Source organism: Maniola hyperantus, chromosome 19, assembly GCF_902806685.2.
Source record: "Maniola hyperantus chromosome 19, iAphHyp1.2, whole genome shotgun sequence".
Lineage (NCBI taxonomy): Eukaryota > Metazoa > Arthropoda > Insecta > Lepidoptera > Nymphalidae > Maniola > Maniola hyperantus.
The window spans coordinates 11,206,288-11,231,862 of record NC_048554.1 but is presented as its reverse complement, the minus strand read 5'-3'; the positions used below and the strand labels follow the sequence as shown (position 1 = coordinate 11,231,862).

The following is a 25,575-nucleotide window of genomic DNA, read 5'->3' as shown; positions in this document are numbered from 1 at the left end:
ATATAAGTAATTATAGTCTAGCTCTGACTAAAATAGTTAACTTAGTTATATTTAGCTTAGGTCGAGGAAAAGAAATTAATATGATATGCGCATGCGATGACGTAAGAATGGTAGGCCTTGAGGGCGGAGCCTTGCAATGGAAGATACGCAATACGCAATTATTATCAAATAGGCATAGTATTATTACACACATACAATATTATGACATAGGTAGTTCCATATCTAATTTTATAAAAGGAAAAGGTGAGTGAGTGAGTGACTGACTGACTGACTGACTGACTGACTGACTGATCTATCAACGCACAGCTCAAACTACTGGATGGATCGGGCTGAAATTTGGAATGCAGATAGCGATTATGATGTAGGTATCCACTAAGAAAGGATTTTTGAAAATTTAACCCCTAAGGGGGTGAAATAGGGGTTTGAATTTTGTGTAGTCCACGCGGACGAAGTCGCGGGAATAAGCTAGTAATATATATACTTTTGCAGTTACAGTGCAGACAACAGTAGCAAACTATGTTGTCAATTTACAAGTCAATTAATTCAATGAAGTCCCCCATTCCACATCAATTATTATGACATGGAAGTCCTATGGTGGGATTGATATTGATTGTTACATATAATTTGTATTGATTAGTTTTATTGAAATAGTTAACTTGGCCATTAATATACATTTTTATAGCATACATTAAGTAGGATGATAGATTTTGCCATCAGTTTTGCCAGTCACTGCTGTGACAAACTAAGAAATAGTTGATCTGTTACTATATAGGAGTCAAGTATATTTTGCAGTTAAAAGTAGTTGTGACTAGATAAGAGATGTAACATACAGTGTGTCCTTCCACGAGTGTGACACCGCAAGGGGGTGAAACCAGATATCAAATTATCGACAAAAACACTAGAAAAAAAATTGTGAAAAGCTATTTGTTATTTTATCTTCACTACCTACCTTGCCAAGAAGTAACTAAATGGCATTAATCTTTTTTTTTTGAAAGAAATGGGCCCAATACTTTGAAAAAAAAATGATTTTTAACCAAATAACAAAAAAAGGCCTCACAAACAAACAAAACAAAAACAAAACAAAACAAACAAAACAAACAAAACAAAAGGAGGTCCTCAATTCTGGCTGTTACAAGTCATGTTAGAAACATTAATTCATCAATAATTATAAGTAGGATTTTTTTTTTTTTTTTCTATTTCTTTGTCGATAATTTAAGATGTATTTTCAGGGTTGCACTTTATCACTTTAACTGTATATTGACTCTATATATAACAGTTATCATTGTTATTTTGCCTAATCTGATAACAAGAAAAAATACAATAACTGTCACAGATAAGATATAGTTCAATACTGGTTAGCCACAATTTAATCAGACACCTGCATATGAATCAACCTAAAACTATTGAGTAATGATTCATTTCTAAGTATTTTTACTTAACAATGATTTGCTTAGAAGATTGAATAGTTTATTTAAGTACTTAATTTAAGTACATAATTATTGAATTAATTTATTTCAAAATTATTAAGTACTAGCTGATGCCCGCGACTTCGACCGCGTGGATTTACGTTTTTTAAAATCCCGCGGGAACTCTTTGATTTTCCGGGATAAAAAGTAGCCTATGTGTTAATCCAGGGTATAATCTATCTCCATTCTAAATTTGAGCCAAAACAGTCCAGTAGTTTTTTTTTTTAAAGAATATTAGCCAAGTTGCTGACTAATATTCCCCTTTCCCGTCCAATTAAGCGTAAAGCTTGCCTCTTTAATAATATTAATATAGATTACTATAGATGGTTAATACTTGCGTAAAGAATTCTCACCCTGAAAACACAAAGAATTTCTATACATGTACCTAATATGAAAAGAAGTGAGATTGTGTTATCAGTCATGCTGAGATTGTTTATAACAATAGCTATTCATACAGCAACCAGCTATCACAACAAGCACTTTCCATCCAAACCATAATTTTTGGGCACTGTATGAGACTAGTTACTGGACCCCAACTTTTCTTTGGAAGTGTCTAGCTGACTGACTGATGGAAGACGAATTTATTTTTATTGATATTTATATTCATATATTTATTCCGAACCAGTGGTAGATGCATCCGACGATTCAAAAGTACTTGTGGAAGTTTACTTGAATAAAAAATATTTATTATTGAGCCGACCGTCCTATCGCTAGCCGATCTTTTAGTCGTCCGAGAATTATTTTTTTTTACTAGGTAGGTACTTAATATTGATGAAAAAACATTTTCTCTACGTCGTATTCCTCATTACTGAGGGTTGTGACTCTTTAGATGTCTAAAATTCAAAATCACCTTACATTTAGAAATAAGTACCTTAAATTTAAGAGAACCTTAAAATTCAAGAGATACTTAAACTTTAAGAGACCCATAAAATTTAAGATACCCTTAAAAATTAAAATCTTACAACACCCCAGTTTATTAAAAAGGTCAAAGTGGAATATAGCTACATGACCACAAGACTCATACTGTCGGATGAATGATTACATTATTTTATTTTAGATTACATTATTTCCCAGTTGGATGGCTAGCACGTTCCATTTATTAATTTATTTATTTTACATCTAATTGGAATGGCGGTGCAATCTACCTAGAAGATTAATGATAAATTATGTTAAGTAGAGACAAAATACAAAACGATAAGTAAGTTGTTCATTAACGATAAGTAAGTTGTCCATTCAATGCTCTCCGTGTACTTCAGTAACTCCTATAAATCCATAGCTTTAATCAATCTATAATTTATCTTTGTGCTGAATCACTACCCTACCCATATTATAAATGCGAAAGTGTGTTTGTTTGTTGGTTTGTCCTTCAATCACGTTGCAACAGATCGATGTGATTTTTTGGCATGGGTATAGTTTAAGACTTGGAGAGTGACATAGGCTACTTATTTTGCCAGAAAATCTAAGAGTTCCCATGGGATTTTTAAGACCTAAATCCACACATACGAAGTCGCTGGCATCAGTTTTCTAGTTCTTCTAGTTTCTTAATAAATTACAAATTGATGTCGATCATTACCTATCCCTTTGCAATCGTCAGTAACGACATAGTTTATTATTTAAATGTATAAGTATATATTTTATCTGTGTAGTCATAAGTATGTCTATTATATTTTGTACTAGCTGCCCCCACAAACTTCTTACCGCCTAACAGTCGATTCTTTTTCAGGCAATTTTTTAAATTTTTCTCTCCGTAAGAACCATCCTCGTACTTCAAGGAATATTATTAAAAAAGAATTAGCGAAATCGGTTCAGCTGTTCTCGAGATTTGCGATCAGCAACACATTTAGCGATTCATTTATATATACAGAGATATATTAGTGTATTAATATTTTAATATTATAGTACCCACCTCCCACTGTCCATTTGTTTGTTTTCTTCCTAGCGTTAAGGTTGTCTGGAAGAGAATAGCGATAATACCGCCTTTTTGTACCTACTTTTTAAGATTTCTTTTTTGTAACCTGTCATTGGTGTTTTGTGGTGCAAAAAAGAATATACATACATACATACATTTAAATTGTACCAAGCACGCAATTAACTAGGTACCCATTAATCTAGAAACGTAATTGAAAAGTGAAATCCACCCTACGTTTTCAAAATGTTGTGAAAACTTTAAATACGAAGGTTTTACATCGAAAACCTGTTTTATGATATCATTTCCTCATTATAACGCAATGGTCTTGGTTTTATACTGAGTATTAATATTTTGCAAGGTGAACGTAAAAAAGTAAACTAACATGACGTATCATGGCTTCACACAAAAACTACATTCTCACTACAGATTTAACATACTGTGTAGTAGCGCGGAACAACGGTATATTTAGTAATCACTACGCACAATACTTACATATTCCGCTATATGAATTAGAAACAGATATCCGAAGATGGATGGTAGAAATCGTCGCAAAAATATTCCACCCGTGCCAGCCATTGTGCAAAACAAAACTTCACAATATTAAAGTCACAAATTCGTCATATCATATTATTTACACACCAATGTCTGTAAAAGGATAATGGAGTCAATGTTATTTCTCTAAAATAATCGAAACTAAGCAGTAAAACAGAACCACGAATTCTTTCACGGCACAACATTCGTCAACTGTTGAACTCACGGAAGTGCTTATGGTGCTTGCCTTCCAGTATATACGTATAGTCTATGCTTGGCTCTTTGGTGCTTGGTGGTGCTCAGATGACGGGCGACGGCACGGCAGCACGCATGCAGCACGGCAGACCACGGACACAGTGTTGCCAACTCTTTAAAACCGTTTGTGATTTGTCCAGATTTGTCTAAGCCAAAGAATTTGTATGTACTACTACTACGTAGTACATACAAATTCCTATGTCGATGGTCTAAGCCTATGGCAATAATTTGTCATTTGACATTTGTTATTCTATGTCAAAGAGTATAATCACTACCTACGTGTTCTATGTTCTAATATTACGAGGTTATTTCATTGTTTACAAAAATAAAAAAATACGTTTTCTAATTACTAAGCATTTAAATAAACTGCTGTGCTTACCTAGAAATGGAAGGTAGGAAAAGACAAAGGTGTATTTATGTTACAGCTCGACAGAAGAAAAAATTAATAGAGTTAATGGCAAAACATCCAGAATTAATATCTTGCAAAGTTACTCAGGATTTTAGCTATAAAGATTCTCAAGTATTATGGCAAAACATAGCCAGCGAGTGCAATGCTATGCCGGGTGCGAGGAAAACTTGGAGGCAGTGGAGAAAAGTACGAAAATAATGTTTATATTAGTTTAATTTAAGCTGGCAGCCACTTTGTCAAACTAAGTTCATGCTTTGTGCCTTTGTGTAATTAGTGAAAATAATATATTGATACATATTATAAGAGTTTATAGTGTAGGTAGTTTGCTTAAAAGGTAGCATTTTACTATCTGAGAAGTTAGGTAGGTTCCTTATAAAATCTCTTTCATGTTAGGTACCTACCCAATTTTTTACATTTAGTAAGTTACCTTATTTATTTTTTCAGACATGGCACGATCTTCGTTCGAAAACAAAGAAAAAGCAGGCTGAAACAAATGGGGAAGTACCTTTTTCTACAACTACACTATCTCAAGCAGAACAGGATGCCTTAGGCATCAAAAATATGTCTTCAGATGATTATCAAGAATCTACAGAGTTTGTGCCGTTGAGGGAAAATCAAGATGAATTTAATGATGGAATGTCCGCAACCTCCTTGAGTGAACCAGGTTCACCTCCTGAGCCAAAAGTGTTTATTTCAACTGAACACAAAACAAAAAAAGTAAAAATCAAAAACTCAAAACATAGCTCAAAACACTCAAATAGCTGTTTCTTTAACTGTGACCTGATAGCTGTCCAGGAACAAAGGAAAGCACAGATCAAAGAAGATTATTTAAATTTTAAGAAGGATTACTTAAGACAAAAGCTGAAATTGCTGAAAGAACAGACCGAAGCATTAAAAAGTATTGCTAAAGAATTGACAAAGTGATATGAGATCTCATTTATTTGGGTTTAATGTAGTTTATTTGGGAACTATACCATGTATCTTTAATATTTAACAAATTGCCATAACCATAGAATGTGATGTAAATAGTTTTTAAAAATTCTACAATAGTTGTAATAAGTAGTTAATACTTAACATTAAAAATTAAAATATCTATGTGACTGCCTTTTTTTACATAGTTTGATTTATAAAGCTTGTGATTTAAAAAAAAAACTGACTAAGCGCGAGTCAGACTCGGCCATCGAGGGTTCCTTAGCTCAGAAAGAACCATACCAGACTCATTAGAGAGTAGTTTATTCCTTGTACCAGAGTGAACCGAGACTATACATAAGAGCTGAAAGATTCGCCAACATCCAAGTTAACTTAATTTGGTGGTCCCGAGAGATCGGACCTCCGTGGTGTCCCGATACCACTGACGTGCGATCTCGTTCTAGTTTGTTATCGAAGCGCCATGTAGAAGGAGATATATGTTTCAAATAGGCATAGATGTAGGCAGGATGGTTGATCCATTTTTATAACATTCATAGTTCATGGTTGCCGTTGACCATAAGGATCATAAGAAAGAGGAAGCTAGAATCCAGAGCCATAAAACTAGTTAAAAAAATAACTATTCTCTATACCTAGTGCGTAGATAGAATAATAGGTAGATTTAAGTACTGTGTAACCGCGTATGAGATAGTGATAGCACGCTGCACGACGTAACGATGAATAACACGACAATCATTACCATTGTTTAGTAGTCAATATTTGTATTAACCGATCAACAATATTTGTATTAAACGTTTTTATGTGAAAACAAGTAAATAACTCATGAGAAATACAATTACGGCCACTAATTCTCAAAGTTTGTTTCGCAACTAAAGTTGCATGCCTTGTATGTAAGTTGTATATATTCTTGAAAAAAACCAGTTATACGATAAGGGACAAAAATAGGTTAGCTGCGTCTCTGTTTATCACATTAGTAACTTTATTTGTGCTCTCTTTTTAGTGTGAATGAGAAAGCAAACGTTCCTGTATCTACCTTTATTATTCTATCTACGACCTAGTGGAAGTGTGGGCACTCAGAATAAGGACTGTTAATCTCTATGGAAGTAGCCCTATTGTGGCACTTACTGTTAGAGCGAGATAGCTAAATGCATTTAAGCTCTTGTTAGAACGTGACAAAATGATTATGCTTGGTCCTTATCACCGTGGCCACTTTTTTTGTTTGTCAAAATGTATTTGTACGTGAGTATTTGACAAACAACGTGAAGTGTAGAAGGAATGACATTTCACAAGTAAGAAAATCTGCTTGAGCGAGAGGGACTGAGGGGGGCCACGCTAGTTGCCTCTATGCTAGTTGCAAATTATCTGTGTCATCTGGGCATGATGGTCTATCGTCCATACATCCTCATCAGGCTCTATGGTCATGTCGCATATGTCCACAGATTAATAGGGATCTTTTATGATAGGGATCACAGAGCACAGAGTACATTGAATATACGGTCACTGTACATCATATTGTATTTGTAATATGTATTAATATGACTGTGTTGTGATTTTTCCTATTTTAGGAATTTTTTAATGATTTTTCTCGAATTGAATATTGAATAATGAATTTGTCACAGTGCCACACGGACACACTGTACATTTATACGATTTTTTGAAATTTAGTATTAGTTTTTTTTAAACATGTTAGGTAGAGACTACAATAACTTCGTGCGTTCAACTTCTTCAAAAATTATAGCCTCCAATAGAATAAGTGGGGAGGAGGCCAGAAAACTGTACCTGGAAGAAGTGGGTCAAGTGCGAGAAAATCACGAGCGCCTCTCGGGGAATGCTAACGTTAATACCCAAAATGTGTCACACACAAAACGTAAGAGAAACCTTGACAGTTTATACGTATCTAATCTAAAACTGTTTACAAGTGTGCAAGAGAATGATATTGATACTTTACGACAGATCTTAGATGCCTACCCTGATAAGGTGAATACAGTTGATGAGTATGGTTGGAGTTTGCTTATGATAGCTTGCCAAGCTAAATCTTATGAAGCTGTCAAAGAACTTTTGAAGCGTGGAATTGATACTACAGTTCAGGACAAAGCAGGAAACTCTGCTAAGAGTTTAATTATTAAGAACAAAAGTAGTTATCTAGCCGATATACTTCTGAGTCATATTTCAAGTTGTAGCCAACTTAAGAAAATAAATGTGTATGTAAAAGAAATAAAACATAAAATGAGACATAAAGAACTGTATGTATGTAACATATGTGATGGGAAAACATTTGACAATAAAGATGAACACTTATCATCAACTATACACAATATTAAAGCTAGCATAGGTAAGTAAAGTTTTCAATATTAGAGAATTTCAGAATTACTTGTAGGAATATAAATAGGTAGGGAAAATTTGTAATTTGTAATTTGTTATTAAAAATATACACATGTACACATACACACACTCACACACAATACACACTGATACACATATGTACACACACACACACACACATTTTTAAGTTTCATATCATATCACTAAATTTAGTTTTGTATAAGTGTTTATTTGTTAATGATGAAGGAGGGAGAGCGGGGACCCTGAGATACAGGTTTTGCAAACTTACTTCGGGGTCCCTGGCACAATTTTAAAAAGATCTTTTAAAACAAATAAATCATTTCATTTCATTTCAATATTTCTCTAGTAGGTATTAATAAAGAAAATTTGTCCCATGTCAGTAATTTGATGGGTGACCAACTTAGGAGGTCCAAAGGCCTTTTATGTTTCCTCTGTGCCTTGAAGACTACATTCTGCTATCTAACAGTTATTAGTAAAATCTGATAATAATCATTAAACCTAAGAAATCCCTATGTTTTGGTGATTAATGTAAAGGGGATCACCAACAGCAATGAGAGAGGGTATTATGAATATTGTAATTCAATTTCAATTTATTTATCTAATAAGAACATTTGTCCAATGTGTTAGTATCTAAGTCTCAACAAACAACTCTCGACTGGATCTTCCCCCCACCCTGGTCACCTCGTTCACAGTTTAGTGACCAAATTCAAATCATTAGTGACCACAGACTCTGGTCAGCAGTGAGTGTAAAAGGAAAAGGTGACTGACTGACTGACAGATCTATCAAAGCACAGCTCAAACTACTGGATAGATCGGGCTGAAATTTGGCGTGGAGATAGCTCTTATGATGTAAGGTGTGAAATTTGTGTAGTCCATGCAGACAAAGTCACGGGATTAAGCTAGTGTAACAATTAGAAATGTTCCTATTACAGGAGAGATAAAGATTTTGATTGTGATAATTTTTGTCACTGACTTTAATGTTTCTATTTTTAGGTAGAAAACTACCAACAAACTATGTCATACCACAATCCAATAAAGGTTATCAGATCATGCTCAAAGCTGGATGGGATAAGGAAACAGGCCTAGGTCCAGATGGGTCTGGAAATAGGTACCCAATTAAAACAGTTCAGAAGAATGATAAGAAGGGATTAGGTCATGAGCAAAAAAGATTAAAAAGTTCGAACGATGAATCAACAAAGCAACAAATAAAGAAACATGAGGAAAATGTGTATGAAAAGAATAGAAGAATTGAAATTAATTTTAGGAGAGAGTTTTATTGATATGCAACTATTTTGAATCAAACATTGTGTAATAAATTGAGTATGACTTGCTTTAGTCTTTAATGGTGAAGGAAAATATATGAGGAAACCTGCATGCCTGAGAGTTCTCCAAAATGTTCTCAAAGGTGTATGAAGTCTGCCAATCCACACTGGGCCAGTGTGGCAGACTATGGCCTAAACCCTTCTTATTCTGAGAGGAAACATGTGCGCAGTAGAGGCTGGCAATGGGTTGATCATGATGATGATGGTGTAACAATTTATTTCAAACAGGTCACTGCTCTGGCAGTAGAGTAGACCAAAGTAATGAGTGATGTGAACTATGTATTTTTAATATAAATAAATTTATTTAAAATCTAAAAATCATAGTTTTCTTTATTGAAAATACATACTTATATTATAGAAATGTGAAAGTGTCTGTTCTGTCTGCTAGCTTTTCACGTCCCAACAGTTCAACCGATTTTGATGAAATTTGGTACAGAATTCGCTTACATTCCGAGAAAAGGACATAGGCTAAAAATTTTCCCAGAAAATTAAAGTTCCCACAGGATTTTTGAAAAACTTAAATTCACATGGACAAAGTCGTGGGCATCATCTAGTGTTACAATAAAAGTAACCCCTTAGTTAAGTCTTTGTCCCAGATTTAACTAAGGTTTACTTTTATTGTTTTATTTGAAAATAAAATCAGCAAAAATACCCATTTGTGGTGTTACTAGGTGGTACCCGTTTGAGATGGGTGTGAGATAAATGTGCAGGTACAGATTGATTGCATTTTGTTTTAGAATTTAATAACTTATTTACCATCTTTGAAATGAAATGATTATATTTTGCAAGCAGTGAATTTTGATTGTAGGCATTATGAGGAAGTCTACCTATTAAATTATTCATGTGGATATTACAACAGGAAAATAAATATGATTTTAAAGGAACAATGTGGCTAATTCCGTTGTACACAATCTCTAAACTAAACTAAAACGGCACGTCTAAATCTATTGCTATCCCTTTCATATTGTTCCTTGCGGGAAAGGATAGCACCAGATTTAGACCTGTTAATTTAGTTTAGTTTAGAGATTTGTGTACAAGAGAATCGGCCCCAGTAAGTTATATTTTAATATTTACTTAAAAGTTATAGTAAAAATATATACAATTTATTTATACATTTATAATAATATTTGTGAGCTGAGCTGATACAACCTATCAAATGGAAAAGTCAAAACTAGGTAGGTACCTACTTCAAGAAGGGACTAGGGAAAATATAATTTACACAAAATTCACAATATTTTCTGAAACAAATTATTATTATTATTGTCATGTCCTGGCAAGGTACCAAAAATCATAACAGATGCATAAAAATATAAATATTTATATAAATCTGAATTACACTAATCTGTAATAACAGCCATATAAAAAGTGTGACTTTTACTTAACAGGAACCTTATATCTACTTTAATACAATTTGATATTTTTAATAACAATTTACACATGTTGTAAACACTCCATCAAAGGTTAGGAGCTACCCAGTCAAGGAACTTGACAGCGAATTCGAAACCAACGAAGCAAGCAGCGTTTGCTGGGAATGCCCTGATCATAACCGGTGTTACACCTTTGTACAAAGCAGTAGGTCCTTCTTTCTCCATTAGTTGTTTGAACACATCTCTCATTCCATTAGGATAGGTTCCTTCTGGGGCAGTCTGTAGCCTGCTCTTCAGGACGTCAGCTGGCATACCCACCAGCCAGTTAGCTATACCTGCACAGCCTCCAGCCACAATGGTTGCTGCCATTTTTAACTTTGCACTTGCATCCTCAGGTACTAAAACTTCTTTTACCCATTCATATGTCATGAAGTACATGCCACTGGCTGGCACATCTCTTAGGATAGTGGCAACACTGCCCTTGTAAATACTTCTCATCCCACCTTCTCTGTACAACTGCTTGGCACAGTCCAGCATACCGCTATACTTTTGGGGAACGTTACCACCCTGCTGAATCTGAAGCAGACACTTTATGCGTTCACCGGGCGCCATGATAGACGTGGTAAAAATACCGGAGAACGCGCCCGCAGCGAACAATTCCGGTTTGGATAAAACCTGATTGTCGTCTGACTTGATTAACTTTTTACCCAGACCGAAACCGAAGAAACTTATCGCGAATATAGGTGCAACTCCAGTCAGCGGCGCCGACATACCTTTGTAAAGACCGCGGAAGCCTTCCTTCTGTATGGTTTTCTTAAAACAGTCCCAAGTGCCTTTATACAAGGCTGATTCACCAGGTTTCGGGAGAGGCATAGTTTGTAATCTCACTTTAATAGTGTCCATAGGGTGGCCCGACAGCACGGTACAGACACCGCCGAAGCCCCCACTTATAAAATATTTTATTGGGCTGCTTTTTTCAGACATTTTTACTATTTAATCAGTACGGAAGAGAAAGGAGAGTCCACCAACTTTAAAAACAAGTGTCGAGTCAAGATAAATTTAAAATTGCAATGTCAAAGTCCAAATTCATTAACCAACCAATTACAGCACTTGTCACCTGTCATACAGGACAAGGCTCTAGTATGCAAGGCTCTTTTGGCGCGTGGTCACCATAGACTTTACGTATATATAGGGGATATATTTTACTCTAGGGAGTAGGTAGTCAAAATCAGTGAATATGTTATTAGTCTGTAGTCAAAATATTTTTAAAATTCATTTCATTGTAGTTTCTCGAGTTTCTAATGCAATTTTAATTTTTAAATAATAAACAATGAGAGATTAATAATATGGCATGCAGTAAAGAAGAAATTGAGAGGAAGCGTTTAGCTGCCCTACAGAAGCGTCAGAGCAAGTTGACCAACGAAATCATTGCTCAGAAGATCGTCAACCAGCCTCGAAAATCAACCGAATGGATGTTTACGTCTCAAAATAGTAACATAGGGCCTGTGAAATCTAATACTGGGTCCCATAGTCCTAATACATTTCATCCATATGCGAAACCCGAAAGCTGTAAACAGGCTGAAAATTCAGTGCCTGTTACTAAAGTCGTGAGTGGGACAGTTTATCTGATTTCAGAACACAGATTTGAAGTGAATCCATCAGAGTTCTGCACACCTCTTATTAATATTTTTAAGAGTATACCTTCTAGGAATTACGGTAAGATATATAGAACCCGTACTATAAATGCAAAACTGCCTGTCTATCATTTTAGTTTTGACGAAAATATTTATATGAGGGTAGGTATCTTATTTTCTTGTGTAATTTGTTTCAGATTCAAAATCAAAGTTATGGAACTTTTCAATCGATGATTACCAAGATCTGATGTCTAAAGTTGCACCACTGGCCCCCTATATTGTACTAGGCCCACTGCCACCATATGTTTTAAAGGTTAAACAACAATTATTTATACTAAATTATGCTCGCGACTTCATCCGCATGGACTAAACAAATTTCAAACCCCTTTTTCATCCCCTTAGGGGTAAAATTGTCAAAAATCCTTTCTTAGCGGATGCCTACGTCATAATAGCTATCTGCTTGCCTAGTTTCAGCCCGATCCATCCAGTAGTTTGAGCTGTACATTGATAGATCAGTCAGTCATGATATGTCTATTAATTTGAACGCATTTGGCATGCTAATCTAGGAACCTAGTAGCATGTGGCACGCTAGTTACAGAACATCACTACCCATATTTTTTTTTATTTTTTTTCTAAAAGAATATTAGCCATGTTAAATGACTAATATTCCCCTTTCCTCTCCAACTAAGCGTCAGGCTTGTGCTAGGAGTAGGTACGACAATAGTGCAACATGCGGGGTTTGAACTGTCAACCTTTCGGTTTTCAGTCCACTCCTTTACCCATTGAGCTATTGAGGCTGATATTATAATGTGAAAGTGTGTTTGTTTGTTGGTTTGTCCTTCAATCACGTCACAACCGAGCAAGGGATCAATGTGATTATTGCATGGGAATAGTTAAAGACCTGGAGAATAACAAAGGCTACTTTTTATCCCAGAATATCAAAGATTTTAAAAACCTAAATCCACATGGACAAAGTTGCGGGCATCAGCTAGTAAATAATGAAGGCATGATGAAGTGATGAAGAATAATATATGACAAGGAAATAATCTTAGACATTTTTCCATTAACCACTTGGGGGTTTTACTTATTGCTTATCATATTCTTTACAGATTCTAAATGACCCCTTAATCGACCCCAATACTGTTGATCTATCGCCAATAGAGAAGACCCTTAGAAACAAGCTAATGCCTTTCCAAGAAGAAGGAGTAAGGTATGTTTATTAGGGTAAGGCATAGTATATTATTTAAAATTGGTTTTAAGTACGATTCTGAATTTGATGTGACATTCCAATGGACAAAAATGAACTTTCTATATGCCTTTCTGTCATAGAAAGATTAGTTTTTTATTTATTTAGTACTTTCTTATATGTTTTCTTAGAATTAATCACTATACACTGTACTTGGGGATATTGCAGCTATCTTTCAAACATTTTTGGAATCATTAATTCCCCTACATCCAAACTTATAAAACAACTTTTTGCATGACTGTGCAATGATATAATTTGAAATTGATTAGAGTTTATAGCAGTAGGCATAAGTAATTGGGCCATTTAGTTGTTAATGTATTGTAGAATTCTATTTCTTCTTCTTTTCTTGTCTATGGCTCTATGTACTGCGGTTTTGTTGTCCGCAATAATTCCGCCAATGTCAATTCAGTGGAGAAAACATCGTTGTACTTTGGTTCTTGAATTCCTTAGAATTCTATTTAACTATTGTAGTTTTAATAATTGATAGTTAAAGTATTTAATAGTTTTAAGGTGGTTGGAAAATAAATACCAACAGATTCTCTTCACAAGATGGTGGCGTTAGTTCCAATTTTAGCCACGCGCCAATAGAGCCTTGTCGTACTGCAGCTATACTACACATATAGCGTAACAGCGTAGATAGAATAATAGGTAGATTTAAGTACTGTGTAACCGCGTATGAGATAGCGATAGCACGACGTAACGATGAATAACACGACAATTATTACCATTGTTTAGTAGTCAATATTTGTATTAACTGATCAACAATATTTGTATTAAACGTTTTTTATGTGAAAACAAGTAAATAACTCATGAGAAATACAATAACGCCACAAATTCTCAAAGTTTGTTTTGCAACTTCTTGTATGTATTCTTGAAAAAAACCAGTTACACGATAAGGGACAAAAAATAGGTTAGCTGCGTCTCTGTTTATCACATTGGTAACTTTATCTGTGCTCTCTTTTTAGTGCGAATGAGAAAGCAAACGTTCCTGTATCTATCTTTATTACTCTATCTACGCGTAACAGTCACTACCTGTCATTTCACTATAATTGACCCCCAGTGGCCCTACCGCGGTTGTTTGACAGCTACAATGTCACGATCGCAATCATTTCTGATTGGTTAATGCTCGCTCACTATTGGCCACAATGCATTGTTGCAACAAGAATCGCACAAATTCAGCCAATCAGAACAATTGAGATTGTAATAATGATTGATGCAGGTTTTAGACAATCGCCCTACTGTTTCGGTATTAACATGTTGTAAATTTTGTAACAGATTCGGGATAGCGCGCCGCGGGCGTTGTATGATCGCGGACGATATGGGACTGGGCAAGACATTCCAGGCTCTAGCCATCGCTAGCTACTATAGCCACAACTGGCCGATGCTCATTGTCACTACATCATCTATGAGGTATTTTTAGGGTTCCGTACCTCAAAAGGAAAAACGGAACCCTTATAGGATCACTTTCATGTCTGTCTGTCTGTCAGTCAAGAAACCTACAGGGTACTTCCCGTTGACCTAAAATCATGAAATTTGGCAGGTAGGTAGGTCTTATAGCTGACATTTGGGGAAAAATCTGAAAACCGTGAATTTAAGCTTACATCACACAAAAAAAAATTAAATTGTGGTCATGAACTAATGATTAGTATTTTCAATTTTTTAAGTAAGATAACTATATCAAGTGGGGTATCATATGAAAGGTCTTCACCTGTGCATTCTAAAACAGATTTTTATTTATTTTTATGTATCATAGTTTTTGTATTATCCTGCAAAATGTCGAAAAAATACGACTGTAGTACGGAACCCTCATTGCGCGAGCCTGACTCGCACTTGGCCGGTTTTTTTAAAAATTCAGATACAAGTTAGCCCTTGATTGCAATCTCACCTGTGGTAAATGATGATGCAGTCTAAGATGGAAGCAGACAAACCTATAAGGGTTACGGCAGTTTTTAGTAAACCTCTTTGGTTTCTACACGAGATCGAAACGGAGCGCTAAATCGCTTGGCAGCACGGCTTTGCCGGTAGTGTGGTAACTAGCGACGGCTGAAGCCTCCTACCAGACCAGACCTGAAATTTAGAAATTATAAAATTCCAAACCTCTGCCAGAAATCGAACACGAGACCTCCCACTAATAAGAGTACACAGTGCTTACCACTGCGCCAGGGAGGTAGTCAAAATTACGATAGATACGATTTTCTTACAGTCGGGCAAGCAGCTGTGGTGGCACTCATTAGGGAAGCCAGTAGTGAATATCTATTGGCTGACGATGATAAAGCAACTCAAGGGGAGGACAACGATTGGTTTCAGAGAGACCTGGCAGAGTAAGATCCGGGAGCTGTTACCGTCCGTGCCAGCGATGGACATTGTCACTCTCACCACCAGCAAGGACGGCCAGTTGGTCGCTGACAAACAGGTATCTCCTTTATTCTGTACTAGCTTAGTCTCGCGACTTCGCGTGGACTACACAAATTTTACCCGTATTTTACCAGTTAAATACAACTATTTTCAAAAATCCTTTCCTAGCTATGCCAAATTTCAGCCCGATCTGTCCAGTAGTTTGAGCTGTGCATTGATAGATCAGTCAGTCAGTCACCTTTTCCTTTTATATATTTAGACTAACTTAACTTAATTGGCAGTACTAAAAATAAAACTAAATTAAGGTCGATTTTTTTTTGTAAACTCTTCTTTTAAATTTATAGACAAGCATGGCGTCGGATATCATATGCAACTAATTTGAGCCTCAATAGCTCAACTGGTAAAGGAGTGGACTGAAAACCGAAAGGTCGACGGTTCAAACCCCGCCCGTTGCACTATTGTCGTACCTACTCCTAGCACAAGCCTGACGCTTAGTTGGAGAGGAAAGGGGAATATTAGTCATTTAACATGGCTAATATTCTTTTAAAAAAAAAAAAAAAAAAATTATAGACAAGCATGGCGTCGGATAGCATATGCAACTAATTTAAAAGGAACCAAAAAAATTTCAATTTCGCTGTTTTATCTATTTTAGACCCAGGTGGTAATAGTGAGCTACAAGATCACTAGTATGCATACGGATTTACTGAAGAGTAAGAAGTTTGGCGTTCTTATTATTGTAAGTAAAAGCCTATGAACATTATTATAATTTTGAAATATACAGTTTGTAAAAACTATGTTTTTAAAAAAAATTAAGGTTGCGTATCTCCAGAAAAAGGGAACCCTTATAAGAACACTTTATTATCTGTCAAGACCCGTCAAGGGAACCGTTAACCTTTAGAGCGGTTGCGCACTGCAATTTCGGACCGAATTCGGATTCGAATCCGAGGTAATGCGTTACAAACAAACATACGAACAGTACTTTGGCAACTTCGGTCCAAATATTTCTTGTGGATTGGAGAATCACGGATGACGGAAGTCGGCAGGAACGTATTTTCACAGATTCGGATCGAATGCAGCGCGTAATTGCCGAAAAGGCCAACACGATAACGGTTCGTATTAGAAAAGTAGAGCAAAAACGTTTCGTACGAGTAGATGGGATATCGACCACATTTGGTTTTTGTGCGATTTTTTTTTATTCATTATAGGTATACGCTTGACCACAATCACACCTGATGGGAAGTGATGATGGTAGTTATATCGGAACTCTTCAATTAATGTAATTAATACTGTTGGTTAGGACGAGTCTCACTACCTCAAGTCGCACAAGGCTCAGTGCACATCGGCGCTGGTGCGCATCGCGCGGCAATGTGCGCGCTGCGTGCTGCTGAGCGGCACGCCCGCGCTCAGCCGCCCCGCGGAGCTCTACACGCAACTGGCGCTCATTGAGCCGAAGCTGTTTACTAATTACACTGAATACGGTACGGGGGGTACGGTAGGACGCTATCTCCACATACAGACTGTAGATTACGCTACTTGTACTCAAACAGACAAAAAAAACCGGCCAAGTGCGAGTCAGGCTCGCACAACGACGGTTCCGTACAACAGTCGTATTTTTTCGACATTTTGCACGTTAATTCAAAAACTATGATGCATAAAAATAAATAAAAATCTGTTTTAGAATGTACAAGTGAAGACCTTTCATATGATACCCCACTTGATATAGTTATCTTACTTCGAAAATTAAAAATACTAATTATTAGTTTATGACCACAATTTAATTTTTTTTGTGTAATGTAACCACAAGTGTAGTGCCAGCTATAAGACCTACCTACCTGCCAAATTTAATGATTCTAGGTCAACGGGAAGTACCCTGTAGGTTTCTTGACAGACAGACAGACACAACAAAGTGATCCTATAAGGGTTCCGTTTTTCCTTTTGAGGTACGGAACCCTAAAAAGACAGAAAACTGTACAGCTACCTATTATAAATGTGAAAATGTGTTTCTTTGTTGGTTTGTCCTTCAGTCACGGAGCAACGGATCGATGTAATTTTTTGCATGGGTATACTGTAAGACCTGTAGACTGTAGAGGGACATAGGCTACTTTTTATAACGGGAAATCAGAGTTCCCACGGGATTTTTAAAAACCTAAATCCATGCGTACGAAGTCGCGGGCATCAGCTAGTAAAATAATAAATTTTTGTTAATTGTTAAATTTCCTAAACGTTAAGAAGGCCGCTGAAAGACATTCTAGACTTTCATGGAAATGACTGCATCGTATCTTTATTTCTAGGCAAACGATATTGCGCAGGGAAGCAAACACACTTCGGTTGGGATATGTCGGGCCAATCCAACTTGACGGAGCTGCAGATTATTCTGCAGAAGCGGTTCCTCATCCGAAGAACTAAGGAGCAAGTGCTTACCACGTTGGAGGAAAAGACTAGGTGAAAATTGTTGTTTTTTTACATAAATGCCAGACAAAGGGCGTGTAATGTTTTATATGACGTGCCAGAGAAAGGCGTGTAATATTTTACATAACTGCCAGACAAAAGGCGTGAAATGTTTTACATGACTACCAGACCAAAGGCGTGTAATGTTTTATATGACTGCCAGACAAAAGGCGTGTAATGTTTTACGTACCTGCCAGACAAAAGGCGTGTAATGTTTTCAGGGCCGTACATTAACAAAAGGCGTGTAATGTTTTACAAGACTGCCAGACAAAAGGCGTGTAATGTTTTACAAGACTGCCAGACAAAAGGCGTGTAATGTTTTACTAGACTGCCAGACAAAAGGCGTGTAATGTTTTACAAGACTGCCAGACAAAAGGCGTGTAATGTTTTACAAGACTGCCAGACAAAAGGCGTGTAATGTTTTACATGACTGCCAGATAAAAGGCGCGTAACGTTTTCAGGGCCGTCCATTAACTAAAAATTTATGAATCTTTTGTAATGTTGTTCGCAATAACGCCTGCTTCTATCCGACTTATAATATACTAGAGAATGACCGTAACTTCGTCCGCGTGGATTTAGGTTTTGAAAAATCCCATGGGCAATTTTTGATTTTCTGGGATAAACGGTAGTCTATGTCCTTCCCCGGGATGCAAACTATCTCTGTACCGAATTTCGTTAAAATCGGTTGAACGGATGGGCCGTGAAAAGCTAGCAGACAGACAGACATACTTTCGCATTTATAATACTAGTATTAGTATGTACTAGCGACCCGCCCCGGCTTCGCATAGGTGCAATGTAGATACTAATGTGGTGTCATTGAGGTGTCATTGCCTCGGAAACTCTCAAATGAGAGGATTTTTTTCCGAACTAATTCACATTATTTCAATTTCTCTAGGGATCTCTAATTTTTTGAAGATTAAACCATAGCTATAAACCTTCCTCTGAATCACTCTATCTATTGATGAAAACCGCATTAAAATCCGTTGCGTAGTTTAAAAGTTCTACGCGTTCATACAGACAGCGGGAAGTGACTTTATTTTATACTATGTAGAGACTATGTAGAGATTAGTATGGATGATTTTGTTGTAGAGAATCAGTATTGCTGGACCACTCGCTGCTGCAGTTCTCGCAGGAGGAGCAGCAAGGCTTGTCGCAGATGGCGGAGAACTACAAGAGCACCAAGTCTGCCGACAAGCACGCTGCGCTCATCACATACTTCAGCGAGTCCGCTAAAGTCAAGATACCAGCTATTTGGTAGCTTTCATCTTATTATTAAAACTAACTTCGTCCGTGTGTAATTAGGTTTTTTAAAAATCCCCTGGGAACTCTTTGATTTTCCGGTATGAAAAGTAGCCTATGTCACTCTCCAGGTCTTTATAAAAAAAATCACGTCAATCCGTTGCACCGTTGCGACGTGATTGAAGGACAAACAAATAAACCAACAAACAAACACACTTTCACGTTTATATTTTTAAAAGATCTAAGTCATCTAAGCGTAAGGGACAGACTGTGGGTGTGGGAAGGGACTTTGTTTTATACTGTGTAGATTGTAGAGACTAGATTATGCCCGCGACTTTATCCACATCTTTTAGACAGAATATTCAAGAAGTTCTATTTTCTTATCCTCAGTAAATACATTAAACAGCTCATAAAGGAGAGTGGCCACAAGTTCCTGATGTTCGCCCACCATCGCAGTATGATCGACGCGATCTGCAACGCGCTGGATGAAACCGGCACCTACTATATTTGCATCGTGGGCTCCACGCCGCCGCGAATACGAGCCGTGAGTCACTTCATCACCTCAGTCAATACATCAAACAGCTCATAAAGGAGAGTGGCCACAAGTTCCTGATGTTCGCCCACCATCGCAGTATGATCGACGCGATCTGCAACGCGCTGGATGAAACCGGCACCTACTATATTTGCATCGTGGGCTCCACGCCGCCGCGAATACGAGCCGTGAGTCACTTCATCACCTCAGTCAATACATCAAACAGCTCATAAAGGAGAGTGGCCACAAGTTCCTGATGTTCGCCCACCATCGCAGTATGATCGACGCGATCTGCAACGCGCTGGATGAAACCGGCACCTACTATATTTGCATCGTGGGCTCTACGCCGCCGCGAATACGAGCCGTGAGTCACTTCATCACCTCAGTGAATACATCAAACAGCTCATAAAGGAGATTGGCCACAAGTTCCTGATGTTCGCCCACCATCGCAGCATGATCGATGCGATCTGCAACGCGCTGGATGAAACCGGCACCTACTATATTTGCATCGTGGGCTCCACGCCGCCGCGAATACGGGCCGTGAGTCACTTCATCACCTCAGTGAATACATCAAACAGCTCATAAAGGAGATTGGCCACAAGTTCCTGATGTTCGCCCACCATCGCAGCATGATCGATGCGATCTGCAACGCGCTGGATGAAACCGGCACCTACTATATTTGCATCGTGGGCTCCACGCCGCCGCGAATACGGGCCGTGAGTCACTTCATCACCTCAGTGAATACATCAAACAGCTCATAAAGGAGATTGGCCACAAGTTCCTGATGTTCGCCCACCATCGCAGCATGATCGATGCGATCTGCAACGCGCTGGATGAAACCGGCACCTACTATATTTGCATCGTGGGCTCCACGCCGCCGCGAATACGAGCCGTGAGTCACTTCATCACCTCAGTCAATACATCAAACAGCTCATAAAGGAGATTGGCCACAAGTTCCTGATGTTCGCCCACCATCGCAGCATGATCGATGCGATCTGCAACGCGCTGGATGAAACCGGCACCTACTATATTTGCATCGTGGGCTCCACGCCGCCGCGAATACGAGCCGTGAGTCACTTCATCACCTCAGTCAATACATCAAACAGCTCATAAAGGAGATTGGCCACAAGTTCCTGATGTTCGCCCACCATCGCAGCATGATCGATGCGATCTGCAACGCGCTGGATGAAACCGGCACCTACTATATTTGCATCGTGGGCTCCACGCCGCCGCGAATACGAGCCGTGAGTCACTTCATCACCTCAGTGAATACATCAAACAGCTCATAAAGGAGATTGGCCACAAGTTCCTGATGTTCGCCCACCATCGCAGCATGATCGATGCGATCTGCAACGCGCTGGATGAAACCGGCACCTACTATATTTGCATCGTGGGCTCCACGCCGCCGCGAATACGAGCCGTGAGTCACTTCATCACCTCAGTCAATACATCAAACAGCTCATAAAGGAGAGTGGCCACAAGTTCGTGATCTTCGCCAAAAAAACTTCTGAAAAAATTGAGTTTTATTATGCCACAGAATACTTACTAGAATCTTGCAGGCAGTATAGATGGCTAACTATGCAAAGATGTTCAATTAAATAGCGACTGTTTCTAGTTAACCTATCATATATACTGTAGATCGTCGTTTCTAACTACGAATGTTTTAATACATCGAACATTTTAATACATCAAACAGCTCAGAAAGGAGAGTGGCCACAAGTTTCCAATTTTCGTCAAAGTAATTCTCCCAAAAGAAAACCAAGTTATGTAATACAATGGCACCGATTCCGTTGTCTTTCTCTAAACTAAATTCAGAGTATCTGCATCCTTTTCTTTTTAACAATGCTAAAAAGGAACAGAACATGACCTTTACATTTAAAAACTCTAAATTTTAGTGCAAGCTATAAATTTAAACAGTAGGCTCGCGACTGTGCGCTAAAATCTCGGGTTTTAACATCTAAAAATTAAATTTAAAACTGTCAAACTGCGTCTGTCCTTTGCATATTACATTAGTAAAAAGAGGATGCGAATACTCTAAAATTAGGTTGTGCCCAGAATCAGTACCAATGTTTTTTTATAGGAGCTGGTCGATAAATTCCAATACACGACCAACTGTCGCTGCGCAGTTTTGTCCATCACTGCCGCCAACTCTGGTCTGACGCTCACTGCGGCGGATGTGGTGCTATTCGCTGAACTGCACTGGAACCCTGGGGTGCGATATTTATTTAACATCTTCAGTTATACGCTATCCACGGAAAGAAGTTAGTATAGGGCTCTCTTTGTTACGTAATCCAATACAAATGACCGTAAAATGGCCGTGTTATCTATACTCCTAGATCCTAGAGTACAGATAACACAGCCTAGGTTTATAGTAAATTTTCAAAAATAATATTGGTTATGCACTGTCATAATTTTAACTTCCTTTAATTTAGTTCTCAGCCACTCGTGGTTGCATACTATATATGGCTCGAACAGCCCTCTTAAATACGGTATTTGACAACTATTGACTAGTTGTCAGTAACTTTTTATCAAACGTCAAAATGCGCACTTTGTATGCAATATTCTATGAAATACTGGTATGAGACGTCACATCATAATGACGTACTTTTTTAATTTAATCGATAATTTAAATTGGTTTTTATACTTAAAACTAACAAAAGACGTGGATTTTACGTATTTGGGAAAACCCTCTATTTAATAATTACTGAGAAATAATTTCTTTTTTATGTAGTTAAATACAATAATTGTTTTAACACTGTTCGGAGATTGGACCAGGGTCCATGCATTTTTGCCCATTGCCCTTTAGAATGGAGATAGCTTATACTCTAAATTAACACTATTTAAATGTTGTTGGTCTTAAAGCTGCTTGAACGTCTTGGAAGCCCTTTAATGATGCTATTGTGTGTGTGTGTGTGTGTGTAGATTCTGACGCAGGCGGAGTCCCGCGCGCACCGCATCGGGCGCTCGGGCGGCGTGTGTGTGCGCTATCTGTTGGCCAGAGGAACCGCCGACGACTTCATGTGGCCGATGTTGCAGGACAAACTCAATGTAAGTACACAACCTACCAGTCGCCTACACAAAGAAAACACTTAGTGAATACCTCCCAGGTACAGAGGGCTCACTCCGCAAAGAAGTTTAAATAAATAGCGACTCTTCTTACGATAGTAAAGTGCAGCTCACATTCAGCTCGCACGGTTCTGCGTCCAAGTATTAAACACACCCCTCTCTCTCTCTCTCTCTCTCTCTCTCTCTCTCTCTCTCTCTCTCTCTCTCTCTCTCTCTCTCTCTCTCTCTCTCTCTCTCTCTCGCCACGTCATCAAGTGAGCCAGGCCTGCTCGCTGCTCGCACTACCGAGAAGGCTCTCAATACTGCGATCTCATCCGGTAGGCTATTAAGCGGCGATGCACTCGATGCTGATAAACCTAAGCATTCACTTGTAACAAAGCAGAAAATCCCTCAAACCTCCCTCCTCCCCTCCCTCCTTCCCACCCGGGAATCTAACTCTAGTCCTCCCACTCATAAAACACAGTGCTTTACTACTGCGCCAAGGAGGTTGTCAAAATTCTGTTTTGATTTATTTATCACACCTGTCATGCTTGGCCCCCTACCCTCCCCCAACATTTTTTCCATAACTCACGTGAATATGTTTCGCAGGTTCTAAACAACGTCGGTCTGAGCGGCGATACATTTGAAGATACCACCATGAAGCATCAGGTATCTATACTTCTATTCTATACTTAATATTATGAATGCGAAATTCATTTTAAAGCCTCAATAGCTCAACCGGTAATGGAGTGGACTGAAAACCGAAAGGTCGACGGTTCAAACCCCGCCCGTTGCACTATTGTCGTACCTACTCCTAGCACAAGCCTGACGCTTAGTTGGAGAGGTAAAGGGAATATTAGTCATTTAACATGGCTAATATTAAAAAAAAAAAAAAATCGCCTCGATTTGCCGCGCGCGTCACTTTGCAATTGTGCATTGTAAGGTCTACATCTCCTGAGGATGCTCCGGTGTCGGGGCCAAACGTGCGTCCGAGTGTGTTTGGGATTTGTGTGGTGCTACGTGGTGGTGGTGCGTATTGGTTGCCTGGTGGCTGCTTCTTCCTGCATGTTTAGCAGTGGGAGGGCGGGTGGTGCATTTCGCATGCTGCATGTTGCACCATACATATTCGACCTGTTTCAGCGGATTATAGCAAATTAAGCTTTTGGTTCATTGTATATCATGGACTTCCGCAAAGTAACGCCTGCTTTCTATACAAGATGTAGACCTTACAATACAAAAACTTTGCAATTGGATAGCGCGGGTGTGCGGGGCCTCCCCTCGCCTTCCCCCCCCCCCCCCATCTCGACTTCTCGTACTATTTGAATCCTTAACTTTGAACGGTCAATTTCTTTTCAGGAGAGCAATAACTCCATAACACAGTATTTATCGCCTATGAGTGTCAAAAACAAGAACGATTATATCCCTGGGACAAATATTCGTAAAGTACCCCTACCTGCCGAGAGACTGGTACAAACTGATACAAACACACAAATCCATGGCCAATGTGGAGCAAATATTGGATCAAAAACTATAACAAACGGCCAGTGTGCGTCGAACTATCGACAAAACACGGAAATAAATGGTCAATGTGAAACAAACTACAGAGGAGGCCAATCAAACATTGGAACCAATGCGCAAAACACAAAAATGCATGGCCAATGTGTAGCAAATATTGGATATAAAACTATAACAAATGGCCTGTGTGCATCAAACTATGGAATAAACACGGAAACAGAGGGCCAATATGAAACGAACTGGGACAAAGAAGGCCAGTCAAACATTGTGACAAATGCGCAAAGATTTGAATTCGACATGGATCTAGATAAATCATTTCAAGAATACGATGATGATGACGATCTTCTAGCTAATTTAGATTTATGATTTTAAATTTTCCGTTTTTAATATTATTTAAATCTCTTTGTAAAAATAAATAGTATATAAAAAATAATGTGTGTCTTTCTGCCTGTTGGTTACCTATTTTTAGGGTTCCGTAGCCGAATGGCCAAAAACGGAACCCTTATAGATTCGTCATGCCCGTCTGTCTGTCTGTCTGTCCGTCCGTATGTCACAGCCATTTTTCTCCGAAACTATAAGAGCTATACTGTTGAAACTTGGTAAATAGATGTATTCTGAGAACACAAAAATAGAAAATAAAACAATAAATTTTAGGTTCCCCATACTTAGAACTGAAACTAAAAAAAAATCATCAAACCCATACGTGTGGGGTATCTATGGATAGGTCTTCAAAAATGCTATTGAGGTTTCTAACATAATTTTTTTCTAAGCTGAATAGTTTGCGCGAGAGACACTGCCAAAGTGGTAAAATGTGTCCCCCCTCCCCTGTAACTTCTAAAATAAGAGAATGAATAGGGCCAATTCTCTTGTACACAATCTCTAAACTAAACTAAATTAACAGGTCTAAATCTAGTGCTATCCTTTTCCGCAAGCAACATTATGAAAGGGATATAATAGATTTAGACTTGTCATTTTAGTTTAGTTTAGAGATTGTGTACAAAGGAATTAGCCACATTATAAAACTAAAAAAAT

General features: G+C 38.0%; 5 protein-coding genes across 9 annotated transcripts in view; 3 read left to right on the top strand and 2 right to left on the bottom strand.

Annotated features, from left to right (window-relative positions):
* The window catches only part of Npc1a (Niemann-Pick type C-1a), a 62,347-nt gene extending 58,191 nt beyond the window's left edge, over positions 1-4,156 (bottom strand). For 3 of the 5 annotated variants that reach the window (XM_034978703.2, XM_034978707.2, XM_034978706.2), the window contains exon 1: positions 3,868-4,156. In XM_034978703.2, the coding sequence (XP_034834594.1) occupies positions 3,868-3,951 (84 nt within the window). In that variant the 5' untranslated portion in view covers positions 3,952-4,156. The remainder of the gene's footprint in view (positions 1-3,867) is intronic. The other 2 variants (XM_034978705.2, XM_069505164.1) reach the window with 1 other exon arrangement.
* Positions 4,157-4,433: 277 nt separating this feature from the next.
* On the top strand, positions 4,434-5,679 carry LOC117991157 (uncharacterized). Its single transcript, XM_034978714.2, has 2 exons — positions 4,434-4,756; positions 5,015-5,679. Exons 1-2 carry the CDS (start codon positions 4,547-4,549, stop codon positions 5,492-5,494), a joined length of 690 nt encoding a protein of 229 aa, XP_034834605.1. The 5' UTR covers positions 4,434-4,546; the 3' UTR covers positions 5,495-5,679.
* Positions 5,680-6,987: 1,308 nt separating this feature from the next.
* On the top strand, positions 6,988-9,171 carry LOC117991153 (G patch domain and ankyrin repeat-containing protein 1 homolog). Its single transcript, XM_034978711.2, has 2 exons — positions 6,988-7,829; positions 8,834-9,171. The coding sequence occupies exons 1-2, from the start codon at positions 7,181-7,183 to the stop codon at positions 9,118-9,120; spliced, it is 936 nt and encodes a 311-aa protein (XP_034834602.1). The 5' UTR covers positions 6,988-7,180; the 3' UTR covers positions 9,121-9,171.
* A 1,223-nt stretch (positions 9,172-10,394) lies between these two features.
* On the bottom strand, positions 10,395-11,634 carry colt (carnitine/acylcarnitine carrier protein colt, mitochondrial). The gene has a single exon (XM_034978712.2). It carries the CDS (start codon positions 11,511-11,513, stop codon positions 10,617-10,619), a length of 897 nt encoding a protein of 298 aa, XP_034834603.1. The 5' UTR covers positions 11,514-11,634; the 3' UTR covers positions 10,395-10,616.
* A 120-nt stretch (positions 11,635-11,754) lies between these two features.
* Positions 11,755-24,976, top strand: Marcal1 (SWI/SNF-related matrix-associated actin-dependent regulator of chromatin subfamily A-like protein 1). Its single transcript, XM_069505167.1, has 14 exons — positions 11,755-12,245; positions 12,361-12,476; positions 13,273-13,373; positions 14,685-14,819; positions 15,717-15,822; positions 16,417-16,500; positions 17,062-17,242; positions 18,056-18,206; positions 19,302-19,466; positions 20,018-20,171; positions 22,064-22,195; positions 22,906-23,031; positions 23,638-23,697; positions 24,385-24,976. Exons 1-14 carry the CDS (start codon positions 11,876-11,878, stop codon positions 24,907-24,909), a joined length of 2,406 nt encoding a protein of 801 aa, XP_069361268.1. The 5' UTR covers positions 11,755-11,875; the 3' UTR covers positions 24,910-24,976.
* The last annotated feature ends 599 nt before the right edge of the window (positions 24,977-25,575 follow it).